This window comes from Paramisgurnus dabryanus, chromosome 22 (assembly GCF_030506205.2).
Source record: "Paramisgurnus dabryanus chromosome 22, PD_genome_1.1, whole genome shotgun sequence".
Lineage (NCBI taxonomy): Eukaryota > Metazoa > Chordata > Actinopteri > Cypriniformes > Cobitidae > Paramisgurnus > Paramisgurnus dabryanus.
This window is the reverse complement of record NC_133358.1, coordinates 19,652,388-19,667,324: the sequence shown is the minus strand read 5'-3', so window position 1 is coordinate 19,667,324 and position 14,937 is coordinate 19,652,388. Positions and strand designations below refer to the sequence as shown.

The window sequence follows — 14,937 nt, the reverse complement described above, 5'->3', positions numbered from 1 at the left end:
TTTAAAAACTTGTTTAATCGTTCAGGCGCACAAGGAATGCAAAACAAATAGTTGGCAGATTTTTATTTCAAAACCGCTTCGTGGCTTTCCAGAAGCCAGAATTGTTCCAACACCATTGGTTAAAAAGTATGAAATGTTTGTAAAATTGGCAGGTCACATTGTATTTCAACCACTGTACTTCAGAAAAGTCACACAGTGAAAATGGTCAGGCACAAAGTGATGTTGAAACTCATTTGGATCATATGAACAAATGCCCAACTAAATAAGCTCCTTTATAAATGATATTCTTCTGGGTTAGTATTAGTAAAATGTTAAAGGCAGTCTTTCCATCTTAAGTCTTATGATAAAAGCACTTACGGTGAACACCCTTCTTTCATTTTATGGATCGAATGCTGCTGAACTATCAAACGTGATGCAAGGAAACCAACCAGTTTAACCATTGAACCCACAATCCAAAGTGTATAGAAAGCATTGTTTAAGTAGTGTTTATAGCGTAAACAGTGTACTGAACCTAATAAGCAGTAAACGAGAACATCAACTGCATAGTCAATAACAAATACAAAATGCAGCTTTTACACCAGAAATAACATTGTGATATTTTAAAGACCTAAAATGTCTCCGGTCAAGCCAGGAGCCAAGTCCATATAAAATAGTTTTTATGTAAATGAAACCGCAAGATACACCGAAGTTGAGAAACATGTAAAAGTGCATCAAATACCTTGGGAAACACTCTGCATGTAGTTAATTCAAGACTGAATGCAATGGTCTCACCATTTAAACCAGTTTCTTAATAAAAAAATATATATATTAAAACCCTACTTCAATGGTGTTTTCCCACTCAACCAATTAAAACAAACCCAACAACATTTAAGATGAATCCGATACTTTACCTATAAATTTTTATATATATATATAATTTTTTTACAAAATACATAACACTGTTTTCTAATAAATGGAAACACCTGTATAAAATAAAATTATTCATTAGATGATTTATACAGAAGAGCAGTCCATGATCTGTGGTGTTAGTGTCTCTGAATTATTATTATTTCGCTTCACAGTGCATGGCAGCGGTCCTTTCTCAAAGGTTGGGCCCAAGGCACTACCCTCCTGAAGGTCCCCGGGCTTATGGGTAAATGGCTCGATGCTTTCATTCCACCCCTCCTGTGGGGTGTCAGGTTGGGGTGGAGCGGTCACCCCAGCTTGCTCAGTGGGTTTGGCCGGCTGTGGGGAGAGAGGAAGGTACACCTGGGCCTGAAAAATATCCTCCTCTTCCTCCTCCTGCTGCTGGTGATCTTGGAGATCCAGCGAATCTTGAAGGATTTTAGAGCTGCGCAACAGGAGGTCGTGGTGGGTCTCCAGCTCAGTGACACCATTGCCACTAAATGTCATACCGTCGTTGTCCAGCTCATTTTCCAGCTGTTGAACCCAGGTTGCTCCTCTGAGAAGATCTTTGAGTTTGGCTGGGTGCCCCTCGGGAAAATCATTGAGAGACTTTAGACTCTCCTTAAGTGTTTTGGGAGTCACGCTTTGGGGACCTGTAGTGACGGGGCTCGGAGAGACCGCAGAGGGCCATTCCTCTCTGAAAGGGGGTCCAGCGCCGCTGGCCTCTTCCAGGACCCCGGAGCCCAGCTCAGCCAGGGGGTCGAGCTTATTGGTTTGGTTGAGTTTCTTTAAATTTCTCAGCAGTGCAAAAATACTATCTACATCCTTCCAAAAGTTCATCCAGTCATCCAGGCTAGGACTGTAGTTGTGTCTGTAATCATACAGACATTCCTGTACGCTGTACAAATCTTCTAGTCCTTGCCAGTCGACATCCTCCGTGAAATTGGTCAGCTTAAGCTTTGCGTTCATCCCAGGTTGGTTGTGTTCTGAAGAAGAGAGAAGAGGGAAAAATGAGTTCGGTCTGAAAAAAGCATTTGCTTTGAAAGACATCTACATCATGCATTACACCTGGCTTAAACTATGAGTGCCCCACACACCATTGCACACATTTATAAGCCTTAGACCAACAGTAAGCTCTAAATAGTACCATAGCAGCAAAGTGTGAATGGCAAGAAAAACAAATGCATCCGTGCATCCAAACAATACCCAGATTCAACGCATCACAAATAGGGGGTGCATGAAGAAACTGAAAATCTAAGCAATGAGGATTAAAAAAAAAAAAAAAAACTTTCAAAAATGTTTAGAAAGTAACTGAAAGGATGGAAAACCTGGAACCAAGAAATGAGCAACCCAAAAACAATGAGTGCACAAGCGGTGAAAATGAAAATCTGCAAAGCAAAAGCGTGTTTAAAGGAGGGTGAGAGACAGAAGCGTGGATGAAATGAGTTTTCCCGGAGCAGTAGATGATGGCTTGTGCATTCCTGCTGCACTGAACCAGAACTGCCATTCAGCTCAGGTTTAACAGAGATGTGCACTGTGTGGTGTGGAGAGCTACTTAAGAGTGGAATGAGGACAGAAATGGTTTCATATAGTCTTAAAGACTCACAGGAACGAAAGGCTTGGCCTCCTCAACTTTGACCATTTTCGATGATGCTGTTGCCTGGTAAGCAGGTAAAGCCAAACACAGAAACGTCAACACAAGAGTGCACGAGACAAACTTCAATATAAAGTCTGATGTTGTGAAGCAGTGGGAAATAAGATATTCTGTGGACTGATGCTGTTTAAAAATACACATTTGATCTGATGGGGACATGAATAAAAGTGGATCAGGGATTTCAATTATTGGACTATTGGAAAACGTATTTCGATTTTGTTTTCCATTATTTTAAATAACTGAATTAAAAATTACCCACTGTATGAAACAAACAAACAATGTAGAGTAACAATATATTTTTCTAAATGCGTCGTTCTGTGATTTAAAAATGCACTTGAATTCGTGTTAGCCCAACCCAGCATGCAACCACACACTTAGCTCAATGAAACAATGGCGTATATTAGTGGATACAAGCTGCCCATGCAGTTATTTCAAAAGCCACAGTGAGGGATTTAAAAAGTGTGGATACCTGTGTTGATCAAAGCTTCCTCCATCCTTACTCCCTGATCAGAAAAATAAAAGCAATTCAATGTTATATATGACTATTGTGATAAAACAGAAACAATCACATTGCAGTTCTTCATGCATAACCCATAGCTCCTAAGAAGAACTGATAGATTTGAGATATGATGAAAATGTGGTGAAAGATTTGAGGAGCTCAGATGCAAAAGCCGCTAAGTGCCGAAATGAATGATACGAACCGAATGCTCTCGGCATGTACTACACGTTCATCAAATACCTTCACTTCAAATCCCAGGATATATGGGAGTCTATATACTTTAAACTCCAATTCGTGTAAATAAATGGGTAAATAAAGTTTTTAGGCTACAAAATCAATCGTTTAATTAAAAAGGCATCACAATGCAAGAAAATAGCATCTACTCCAGTTAAAAGGCGGGGTGCATGATTTTTTATAAAAAGGGAGTCGGGCCGAGTACAAAAACACTTGTAGCCAATCATTGCCTGGGTTGCGCATGTGTGGGGCGGGTCTATCAAAAGAAGGTCCAGATTCTATTGGGGTAGGGGTGTCTTTGTTCAGGTGATTTCAAATATCAACATTGGCTTTCAGAGATCATGCACCCCGCCTTTAATGTTTCCGACCCACCCACATTTTTTGGCTCCTGACGCCCATGGTTAAAATCCACATAATTTTTATTAGCACAAAAGATGAACGACTGCGTGCAAAACGACGGTGGACCAAACTCAAACTTTGGTCCCCTGTGAGTACATGGGCCTGAAAACAACCTGGCAGTCACGTGGATTTACAGCGCCCCTTCAGTGGTACAGTTCCCTCATTCTTACATTCTGAATTTCATTGTTTGCAATTTTTCAAGTTGCATTTTTACTGTTTTCGCACTTGTTTGTTTACCATGTCTTATCCAAAGATGTGGAAATTTCAAATTTGTGTCAAAATCAGTTAATGAATAATACCCTTTTCATTGCAATTAATGTGAAATTACTGAACCCAAATATAATGCTACGTTCACACCAGCCGCGGTAAAGGCGTCAAGCGAGTGATATCAATGTTAAGTCAATGTAAAGACACGTTTGTCCGCGTTCACACCAGGCGCAAGTTCAACGATTTGCATGAGTAAATTACACTGTAAAAAAAATCCGTAGAAATTGCAGCTGGGTTGCCAGTAATTTACCGTAGATTTAAATGTATGTTATTTACTGGCAACATTTTGTTCAAAGTTAAATGAACATTTAACATTTACAAGTCTTTGTCTTTATAGAGTAAAACTAAAAAAACAGCATCAAGCAAAACATTCTGGGATACAAAATCTGAAGCAAAAAACAGAAAAAGTTTGATGATGATTTCTGGTTCCCAGAATGCTTTGCATGAGGCTGTTATTGTATAGTTTTATTCTGTAAAGATAAAGACTTGTTAATATTTAAAATTTATTTAACTTTGAACAAACTCTTGCCATTAAATAACATAAATTTAAATCTACGGTAAATTAACGGCAACCCAGCTGCAACAACATTGTAATTTCTACGGAATTTTTTTACAGTGTACCTACAAAGTTAATGCAAAGACACGATCAGACGCGTCCTCGCGTGAGGCGATGTGAATGATGTGAATTGGGTGGCGCTATTGCCACGAAAGCATGCGCTATTCGCCTAAAACGCGCCTTTGCGCAAATTGAAAATATTCAACTCAAGCGAAAGTAAAAATCCTGTGAGTTAGTTTAGCGCGGTAGACGCAAATCCGCCTCATTCGAAATTGACGCGCGACAAACGCGAACTGAGCATTGCTGCGGGAAACGCCCGAGTTGAAAACTTTGGCGAAAAATCGCGCGTGTTACCCTATCAGGAGCTTGCTCTAGTAGTGACGTGATTACAGGAAGTGAGCGGAGTCGCAGAAGCCCCTCCCATGACACGTATTTTCACGTGAATTTCTCGAATGACTAGAATTTCACACGCAAATGAAGCAAGTAAACTCAAAATGTTCAGGCGTCCAACTACATGTGAATAGCGCATTTTTGCTGCCTCTACAACATTTGGTGTGAATCCAGCAAGACTCTGATAAAAATGCTAATTTACAAGATAACATGTCAGACACACTTAGAGGGTTTTGCATCTGAACTCCACATTTAGAGACTGAGGTGAATGAGTTTCTGATGGACAGTCCTGATGGTCCGGTTTTAATTAAGAAAAAGATGTATGTGTCAGATAGTAAGGAAGTTAAGGAATGAATGTGACATGATGGCATTTGTTATACGGTCTTGAATGAAGTCAGGAATAACACAAGAATGTTACTCATGCATGCACACTAACATGTACAACATGCATATTGTGTTTCACTACTAAGTGCTTAAGATGGATGTGTGTGTGCACAAAAAAACAAACTCAAAAACTAAAAACTGTCAGACTCGCCCAAACTTCTATGACTGATTTTCTTGAATAAAATGATTCAGGAGGACATTTAGGAGGAAAGTTGACACCATACTTATTTGTTTTACTAAAAGCACCATATCTGTCTGTTTGTGTCCATTGTAAGAAAGAAAAAAAAGACACCAGGATGAATAAACAATGACCCAATTGCCATTTTTGCTTTTGCTTATTTTTTAGTTCCTAAACACTGATTTAGTCATTGAACACAGTCATGACAACCTAAATCAAAATCAAAATATACAATGAGACACAGCAGCTGTCACTGCTGGTTCCTACAATTACTCTTCTTGCTATTGTGATGTCATCTGGATGAGTCAATCTCTCCAAAAAGAAAATTATGTACAGATTTCAGAGGATTGAAAACCCCAATGATTTACACTGCCAACATCCAATGTTACAGACACATCCTCTTCCAGTATTGCGTCTGCCCAGAAAAGGCCAAAAATCAAGTTAAGCAACACTCCCATTTTAAACCCTATAATAAATGACACCAAAGAGTAATGTGTCGGTATATCTTAATCATTTTAGTTGTTGAAAATACCATAGATTTTCACATCATCAAATATAACAGAATACATATTTCTGAATTTTTACTGAAGTGCTAATACAAAAGTATGAGATATCACTGCTGGAATCAGAGAAAACACCTTGGAAACAGATGAAAATGAAAAGATTGAGACTAAATCTGTCATCCACCATTAAAGATCACACCATAAAGCACAACATGATTTACTCCATTCATGCATTATGCCAAGGTCGGACCATAAAACATGCTAGACAATACGATGCCGATTACACAGCACTTCTCACATTCAAATTAATTTTTGGAGATTTGATCCCCAAACAACTAGAAAAATAAAATCTAAAAGACGACACACAACTGACTCTGGCATGTTTCATTTCCCGTTTTACACAGAAAGAAGAGCGTTACCTGTATCTTGACTCTTAGGTTTGGGGTTACACTGCTTGTGACCCTGACAGCTTCTCATTTCCATTAGCTGTTGATGCAGTTGACTCAGGACATCTCTCTCCACAGTATACACAGCATTTGTTAACTGCAAAAACATACGATGCACTTGTGAGTCGAGTAAAAAGAGCATAAATAACCTTGATGACTGGTGAACTTTCTATGCCCTTTTTATTAAGAGAAAAAGACACACGACTCGATCATTTCTCACAGCTTCTAACCTCTGACTCCCCGATCATGTTTACCAAAGTAGAAGCCAACTAAAAACATACGGCATCCTCACCTGGTAAGGATCATTGTTGAGGTCGAAGTACTCCAGGAATCCAGTGGCAAATTCACAGAAGAGCGTGTTGTGAGTGTCATTGATGGTTCGCAGGCACCAGTAAGTGTTGTTGTTGGAGCTTGTGCAGGCACAGAAGCCGCCCACTGTGAAGAACAATAAATTGTTGCTTTATATTTAGATGGACAGGTTAATGTGACTCATTTATCATTCACCATTTCCTTACAGTTCCAGAAGGGGGCGGTCTGCCAGTGGTCATTATTATGCGTGAAGCAGGTGAGGCCAGGAAGACTGCAGTCATCGCCTTTCTTCTGCCTCTTCCTCACCTTCCTCTCTTTCTTCCGACGGCGGATCTCATTGTAGAGTTGAGCCTTGTTGTCGACTTCCTGCATGGTCTCTCTGTGGCATAAATGAGAGAAACATTAGATCCAGAGTGAAAGAAAACTCAATCCCAGGTGGATTACACAATGAGATGGGGGAAGCAGACCAGCCAATCTACACACAGATGGGGTCAAAAGTCATGAGAAGATGGAAATGATCCCTTAAAGTCCCCCCTTGTGGTGAAAATCAAGCTTTTATTCTTGTTTATATGTCTGTGTGATGTTTTTAATACGCAAACCATGTGCAAATTCATCATTCAACACCACTGCAGACTATTTCCAAAAAATTTTTGCTCCATAAAATTAGAGTTTTTTTAAAGAGTCTCAAAACCGCTGTTTAAAATTATTTTGGTTACCAACCGGACTTAGCAGTTATGTGTCTGAAACTACATACATATGAAGAGCTCAGATGCAAAACCAGACCAGCCGCGGTAGGTCAATCGAGAGTGATTTCAATGTTAAGTCAATGTAAAATGAGGTCTCGCCACGCCAATTGAGGCTTTTAGCGTGGGGCGATAGACCCGATTCCATTTAGTTCGCACGAATAGCGCGAAATGAGTGTTGCCGCGGCAAACGCGCAAGTTGAAACATTTGAACTTTGGCGGAAAAACGTGCCACGTTAACCAGTCAGGAGCTTGCTCTAGTGGTGACGTGATTACAGGAAGCGAGCGGAGTTGCAGAAGCCCCTCCCATGACACGAATTTACGCGTGAATGTCTTGATGACTAGAATTTCACGCGCAAATGAAGCGAGTAAACTTAAAATGTTTAAGCGGCAAACTAGACGCGAATTTGATCCCTCAAACGCGGCTGGTGTGAACCCATGGTATAACTGCTACTGGAAAGTTTTCTTGAAAATTAGCATTTTTTTTCTCAGACTCGTTCTGAATGGCCCGTGGCCAGAATTAAGTGGATTCCAAGCGAATGTATTTGAGGAACGTATAATATGTGCCGAGAGCATGCAGTCAATGTCATTATCTCATTTTTGACCGAGAAGGCGTTTAGCGGATTTTGCATGAGAGCTCCTGATATACATGGTCTTGATATGCTTACATGTATGGTCCAAGCTGGTGGGATTGGGACTAATTTGCATATTCATGAATTTGCGTAAACTAATGAGGAAAGGGTGTACAGTTACATACAAGCTATTTTATGTAAATTATTATCATAAAAACTTGTAAATGTGCTATTATGATGCTCATAGATGAGTTTTAAAGGGATAGTTCATCCAAAAATGTAAATTGTCATTTTCTTACTCTCATGTTGTTACAAACCAGTATAAATGTCTTTGTTCTGATGAACACAAAGGAAGATATTTTGAGAAATGTTGTTAACCAAACCATTAGTGGACCCCATTCATTTCCATAATGGGGAAAAATAATTCTGTCTGAAGTAAATTGGGTCAATGAATGGTTTGGTTACAAACATTTCCCAAAATGTCTTCCTGTGTGTTCATCAAAAAGAAATTTGTACAGGGTTGTAACATCATGAGGGTGAGTAAATTACAATGTTTATATTTGGGTGATCTATCCCTTTAAGTGATAAAATTTACTATTACCACTTTCACATTTTCACGTCATTGCAGCAGTTCAGCATTATTATTTAAAAAAAAAAACTCTGGAATTGTTTGTACATCAAAATCAAGATCATAAATGGTCTATGGATTGAGTAAAATCAACACACTGACACATGCATGTACAACAGGACCCAACATGACCTTGGACACAAAACCAGTCTTAAGTCGAACAGGTGTATTTGTAGCAGTAGCCAACAATACATTACATGGGTCAAAATTTGTATTTTAATTTAATGCCAAAAAAATCATTAGGATGTTATGTAAAGACCATGTTCCATGAAGATATGTACTACCAAAAATATAACAATTTTTGTTAGTAGATGCAGTCGCTAAGGACTTCATTTGGACAACTTTAAATGCGATTCTCAATTTTTTGGATCCTCAGATTCCAGATTTAGTTGTATATAAGCCAAGTATTGTCCTATCCTAACAAACCATACATCAATGAAAAGCTTATTTATTCAACTTTGAGATGTATACATCAATTTATAAAAAAATACACTTATGACTGGTTTTGTGTACCTGGGAATCTTAAAATCAAAATGTCTCCAACATTTCTCCAATGAACTCCCAAACTCACTACATCACACACCATACATAATTCTTGAACAAAATGGTCACTGATAAACGTACAGTATGTTAGAGAGATCAAACGCATATGCAGGAATATGTTAAATCCAGCGAGAAGACACTACTGAGGAGACAGACAAGATTCAGGACACACACACGAATCACTCACTTAAAGGGATGGAGGTGGTCATTCTTATTCTTCAATCGCTCGGGATTGTTTTTCTGCTCTCTCACTTTGTTATAATAGCTGGTTATAATAAGGAGACAACAGCACTAAATTTAACGAAATATCTGAAATATCTTCATGTAGGCCTTTGATATCAGTTCAAATTAAAAACAAATCAAATGGAGCATTCAATTTGGATTCACCGTTAAGATGTTGACTACTAGCAGTACCATAATACAAATGACTGTAGGATGCTAAAATAGCTCATTTTAACATCAAATGCACCCCGACGTTTTTAAACGGGTCACTTTTTACATCCTATATAATTTCCTGTTAATTCCTAAAATGTGTTAGGATTTCAAACTATACTTAGACTTCCAGACATGTGTCACCCTCAAACCAACAAAATATTAAAGTTTCATTTTCTACCATAACTTTATTTTATACCAAATTGTTAGTGCTAGAAGCATAAAAATGATTTAAGTACCCAAAAAATATTCATCACATCTTTTCCAAGACTAAAAGAAAACAAGATGTTCATGGAATGTGTTTGATCTATCATGTTCCCCAAAGAAATTCAAGTCACATTACACAGGGGATCAATTAACATCATCTATAATTTTAGGACAGTCACTGACCTCTTCTTTCCGCAGTCGCACTCATCTGGTTTCCTCCTTTTCAGATGACCTCTGACCTCCCGCAGTTTCTTCATTTTATCCTGAAGAAGTTCAATCTGGGCGGCAAGCATATCAAACATCGTTTTATGTTGTTTATATAACAGTCCGTGAATGACAGTCAAACAGGCTTTCAAACAAACACCAGACATTGTTATAGTCTTTACCTCCTGGTCCACAAAGTTCTTGTGGTCTTTCCAAGCTCTGGAGGATTGGTAAATCTCTCTTTCACAGCGTACAGTGTCGTTTGTTAATATGAAACACCTGTTAGTATAGAAAAACAGGAATAACACATTTTGACAAGACCACAAAAATGGGAAAACTAAGCTTATGGAACATTTTATTCAATCTTTCTTCTCCGATGATGAAGTCATACATTTATCAAACATTTTCAAACCATGTCCTGTACTCAGTGGCGGCCGGTGACTTCTTTTTTCGAAGTTTGTAACATGCATGTAGCCCGCCATGTGTGTGGTTCGTAATTTCAAAAAATGTGTTCTGCGCCTCAAGTGATCTTATGTGCATTACGTGTCTTGTCAAAATAAGTGCCTGCTGCAGACACGTCTAAAGGGTTTATGATAAAAGAGACGCTCGCGTTTGCCAGATACTCGCATAATCTCATGCGTAATCACAGTTTAGTGTTAAGGGAGTGTCTTGCGTGTATATTGTGAACGTGAGCATCTCTTTTATCATAAACAGTTTTGACGCATGTGCAGCAGGCACTTATTTTGACAAAAACGTGATGCACATGGTTTACATGACGCAACAAACATACATTTTGAAAACACAAGCAACACACGACACTCCGAACACATATTTTGAATTAGCGCCCCTCGGATGAGCAGTCACGAGCCGCCACTTCCTGTACTGCTAAGTGCATACATTTAGGAAAGCTAAAGTTCTTACTTATGTGTGACTTTAAGAGAACTGGGGTATCCCACAGCATTTGTGTCATCTGACTGCATCTCCTCTGAGCCATCATTAGACTCAAGCCCCAAGTCTGAATCCAAGTCACCCTCTGGCTCGAAGTGCCGTTTGCTGATTGGTCGAGGCTCAAGGGGGGTTTTATCGTCAGCTTGCAGGTCCACGTCATAGATCTCGCCCTCAAACTCCACTGACAGAGACCTGGCAGGTCGTGTGTGCACAAAGCGAGGTCTGTAGCCTGAAGAAGGGCATCAGCACAAGCCAGTATGAATACACATTACTTCTGCACATTTTTTTACATGTCCCTGTCGCTTTAAAGTGGGAAATTATATTTTATTGAATGGATTTAAAAGATTCACTGGAAAGAGTAGTTCAGATTTATTTACCGTATCCGTACAGTGAAATACACTGGTACACCAGTAGGTGGAGCCCAGTATGCAATTTTGTAAACTGTTCATATTGAAAAATTGCATATATTGACACGAATAAGGTACGAACTTGATGTTCTTCTCATTTTTTAAACATTAAAAAAAATTACATTTGATTTCTACCTTTAATTAACTAGATGTTACGTAATCATAGTATAAAATGCACCCCAATTACAACTCTAAATACCAAATTACTTATGAGAAAGTTTTACTTGCTTTTGAAATTTTCTAATTGTTAAGCACTTCATTTCACAGACCTATTTCACACCCCATATTGTACCCAATTTATAGCAAGTGGCCCTATTCATAGCACCGCCTTAAACAGCCAACAGACTCACTGCACATTAACTGAATGTGGTGGCCTTGTATAAAAGTGTGCTTACGTGGACCACCGCTCTGGCCGAACTGTCTGTGTGCCCGTCGCTCCGCCTTGGCCGTTTTGTAAGATCGGTCTCCACAGCGGCAGTCTCTCTCCCTGTTGTCATAGCGTCGTGGGCGAACACTTCTCGCCCTCTTTTTGGACCCCTCCTTTAGCGACCCCTTACACTTCTGCAAGCGCCACTTCCCACTGACTTCCTCAACGCAGTGCCATTTCTATAAAGAGAAAAGAGTAAAATAAACTAGTGTGAAGTCAGGCTTGTAATGAGGAATTCAGCACGAGAGACATTTTTTGTCTGGCAAACCATTTAGCGTGCAACCTCATTTGCATAACCGGGGCTGTCTTTATGAATGAAATTAATCCTTTGTCTGTGAATGGTGAAAATGAAAGGCTCAGCGGTCAAACATTTGAATCCGGGGAGTAATCCCATTAATTCACAATCAACGGTGGAATAGGCCCACCACCTCACATATCTTTCCCATAAAGCAGAAATGTACTGTAAACCTAATAGACAAATTAAAGGATTAGTCCATTTTCTTTAAAAAAATCCAGATAATTTACTCACCACCATGTCATCCAAAATGTTGTCTTTCTTTGTTCACTCGAGAAGAAATTATATTTTTTGAGGAAAACATTCCAGGATTTTTCTAATTTTTAATGGACTTTAATGGACCCCAACACCTAACAGTTAAAATGCAGTTTAAAATCACAGTTTCAAAGGACTCTAAATGATCTCAAACGAGGCATAAGGGTCTTATCTGCCGAAACAATTGTCATTTTTGGCAAGAAAAATAAAAGAATATGCACTTTTAAACCACACCTTCTCATCTTCCTCCCCGGCTGAGTGATGAGCGTAATGACGTCAAAAGGTCACGTGTTACATATATAAAACGCACATTTGTGAACCACATTAAACAATAAACTGACACAAAGACATTAATTTAATTAGTATCATTTGACATACAACAACAACAACATTGGAACGGTCCTCTTTCTCCACACTTGTAAACACTGGGGCGTAGTTTCGCGTACGTAATCCGTGACCTGATGCGTCACACGACCGGAGGAAGACAAGTTTGGATGATATGGTGGCGAGTAAATTATCTGGACTTTTTTTTAAGAAAATTGACTAATCCTTTAAATGGCTACAGCCTTGCTTCGTGTCCCTGTGAAGCTCACAGAGTTCACGTATCTGCGAGCTGGCAGATTTCTGTCTGCAGGCTCTCAAGAAAAATGGACAGCAGACCAACGCTTGTTTGCAAGGTAATAAACCAAAAAACGAGCCAGCCAAAGCTAGCATGAGCATTTCTACTCGTGTAGTTCATCCAGACAGACATACAGCAGGGCAAACGCACACAAACATTGATTGAGCTTGCCTGACTCTCACATCCACACACACACACAGGCTGGCTCCAAAAAGCCACTAGTCAAACAGACATAAGCAAACAGAGTTACAGCCAACTATGCAAAGCCTCGCTACTTTACTACTTGAATGACAGAGACACAACTCAAACTCGGGAAGAAACAGAGAAACGTACACAGGCATAAACTTTCAATCACACATACTGGCCTCGTTGACCTTACTGCAAGCTGTGGAGGACAGCAGTATTGCACTAAAACATCACTGCGAGACTTTGTGCTTTATCAGACGAAAGCAGAAACTTAGAAAGATGCACTGATACGCATCACATGCCGAGACTTGACCTGGAAGTGGCAGACCTGTGTTTAACACCTAAAGCATGACAATCTTTTCACAGAGTGCATTTCATGCAAATACTACGTGTCTTGTATGCATTCAGGGGTTGAAAGAGATAAGTGAATTTGTTAACTAGATGAAAATAAACAGAGCTATGCAAGAGTTTACGCCATCTGACGGTAATATTTTTGAATAAATCTCAAATCAAAAGTCTCAAAGTCAAATCTCAACTGAATTTGCAACCCATTTTACTTCAAGCTAAACTTCAGCCAAATATAAAAATTTTCCCATGATTTATTCACTCTCGTGTAATTCGAGATACACATGTCCATCATTTTTCAGACAAACACATTTGGAGTTTTCTTTGGTAATGTCTTTGCTTTTCCAAGCTTATAACAGTGGAAAACTGGGATCAGGAAACAACTACTGACTTTAAAGCCTAAAAAAGTGCATCCATCCTTCACAAAGGCAATCCACACAGCTCCAAGTGGTAAATAAAGGTCTTTTGTGGGTTATCGATACAATTTAGTAAGAAACTTTACTGGAAGCTATTTGTTTTAGTTTATAATGACACAATCTTGGACTCACATGAGTCACTGCGTAACGTACCAATGGCAACCAAAGCTCACAACGCTAAAACTCTTGCGTGAGTCCAAGATGGTGCTGTTCCTGGAAGCTAGTTATTATATAGTTTATAAAGTAAAAAATATGGATATTTTTCTTACAAAATTGCATCGATTACCCGCAGAAGACCTTTAAGGAGCGGTGTGGATTACCTTTGTGAAGGCCGAATGCACTTTTTTGGGGTTTCAAGTCAGAAGTTGTTACCTGATCCCCGATTTCTTCCATTATAAAGCTTGGAAGAGCAAGGACATTTACTAAAATACCTCCAAATGTGTTCGTCTGAAAGACGATGGACATGTGTATCTTGGATTGCTTGGGGGTTAGTAAATCAGGGGATGGATATGATATTTGTCTGGAGTATCCCTTTAATACTGTGCAGTACCTGCTATACACCTTATTTCTGAATACATGCTATTCGATGAGAAAAACTGTAGGACCTTATGTAATGTTATCAATTGAAATCAATTGCAAAGTGGACACGCAGAATGAAACCAGGCAATATAATGCAATATGCAAAAGCCTTTAACTGGCAAAAATTAGGTAAAGATATTAACCGAATGCTCTCGACATGTATTACAAACCTAATCAGGCCATTCAGAAATACCAGATTGTTGGCAGAATCCATTAAGAGTCTGCTAAAATTTGCCAATTTACAAGAAAACATGCAAGACACTTTTCATCTTTTAAGAGGACCTTCTTATATTTCAATGAAAGACTTTACTTAAATAACATGCATTATAAGATCAGGAATGTATGTATTAAAGTAAACACGGTCAATTTTGTCTTCTTGTTGACTTTAATGACGCATTAAGACTTCTTTCACTGGATGCATTCATAA

At 39.0% G+C, this 14,937-nt stretch overlaps 1 protein-coding gene across 4 annotated transcripts in view; it reads right to left on the bottom strand.

Moving 5' to 3' along the window:
* Nucleotides 1–48: 48 nt before the first annotated feature.
* sulf1 (sulfatase 1) overlaps nucleotides 49–14,937 on the bottom strand; it is a 38,368-nt gene continuing 23,479 nt past the window's right edge. Inside the window, exons 11-21 of one of the 4 annotated variants that reach the window (XM_065258102.2) lie at nucleotides 11,784–11,994; nucleotides 10,955–11,210; nucleotides 10,216–10,312; nucleotides 10,013–10,107; nucleotides 9,378–9,455; nucleotides 6,911–7,083; nucleotides 6,688–6,830; nucleotides 6,369–6,492; nucleotides 3,009–3,042; nucleotides 2,492–2,545; nucleotides 1,700–1,871 (exon numbers count right to left, since the gene is read on the bottom strand). In XM_065258102.2, the coding sequence (XP_065114174.1) occupies nucleotides 1,838–1,871; nucleotides 2,492–2,545; nucleotides 3,009–3,042; nucleotides 6,369–6,492; nucleotides 6,688–6,830; nucleotides 6,911–7,083; nucleotides 9,378–9,455; nucleotides 10,013–10,107; nucleotides 10,216–10,312; nucleotides 10,955–11,210; nucleotides 11,784–11,994 (1,299 nt within the window). In that variant the 3' untranslated portion in view covers nucleotides 1,700–1,837. Of the gene's footprint in view, nucleotides 1,872–2,491; nucleotides 2,546–3,008; nucleotides 3,043–6,368; nucleotides 6,493–6,687; nucleotides 6,831–6,910; nucleotides 7,084–9,377; nucleotides 9,456–10,012; nucleotides 10,108–10,215; nucleotides 10,313–10,954; nucleotides 11,211–11,783; nucleotides 11,995–14,937 lie in introns of all 4 variants that reach the window. The other 3 variants (XM_065258103.2, XM_065258100.2, XM_065258101.2) reach the window with 3 other exon arrangements.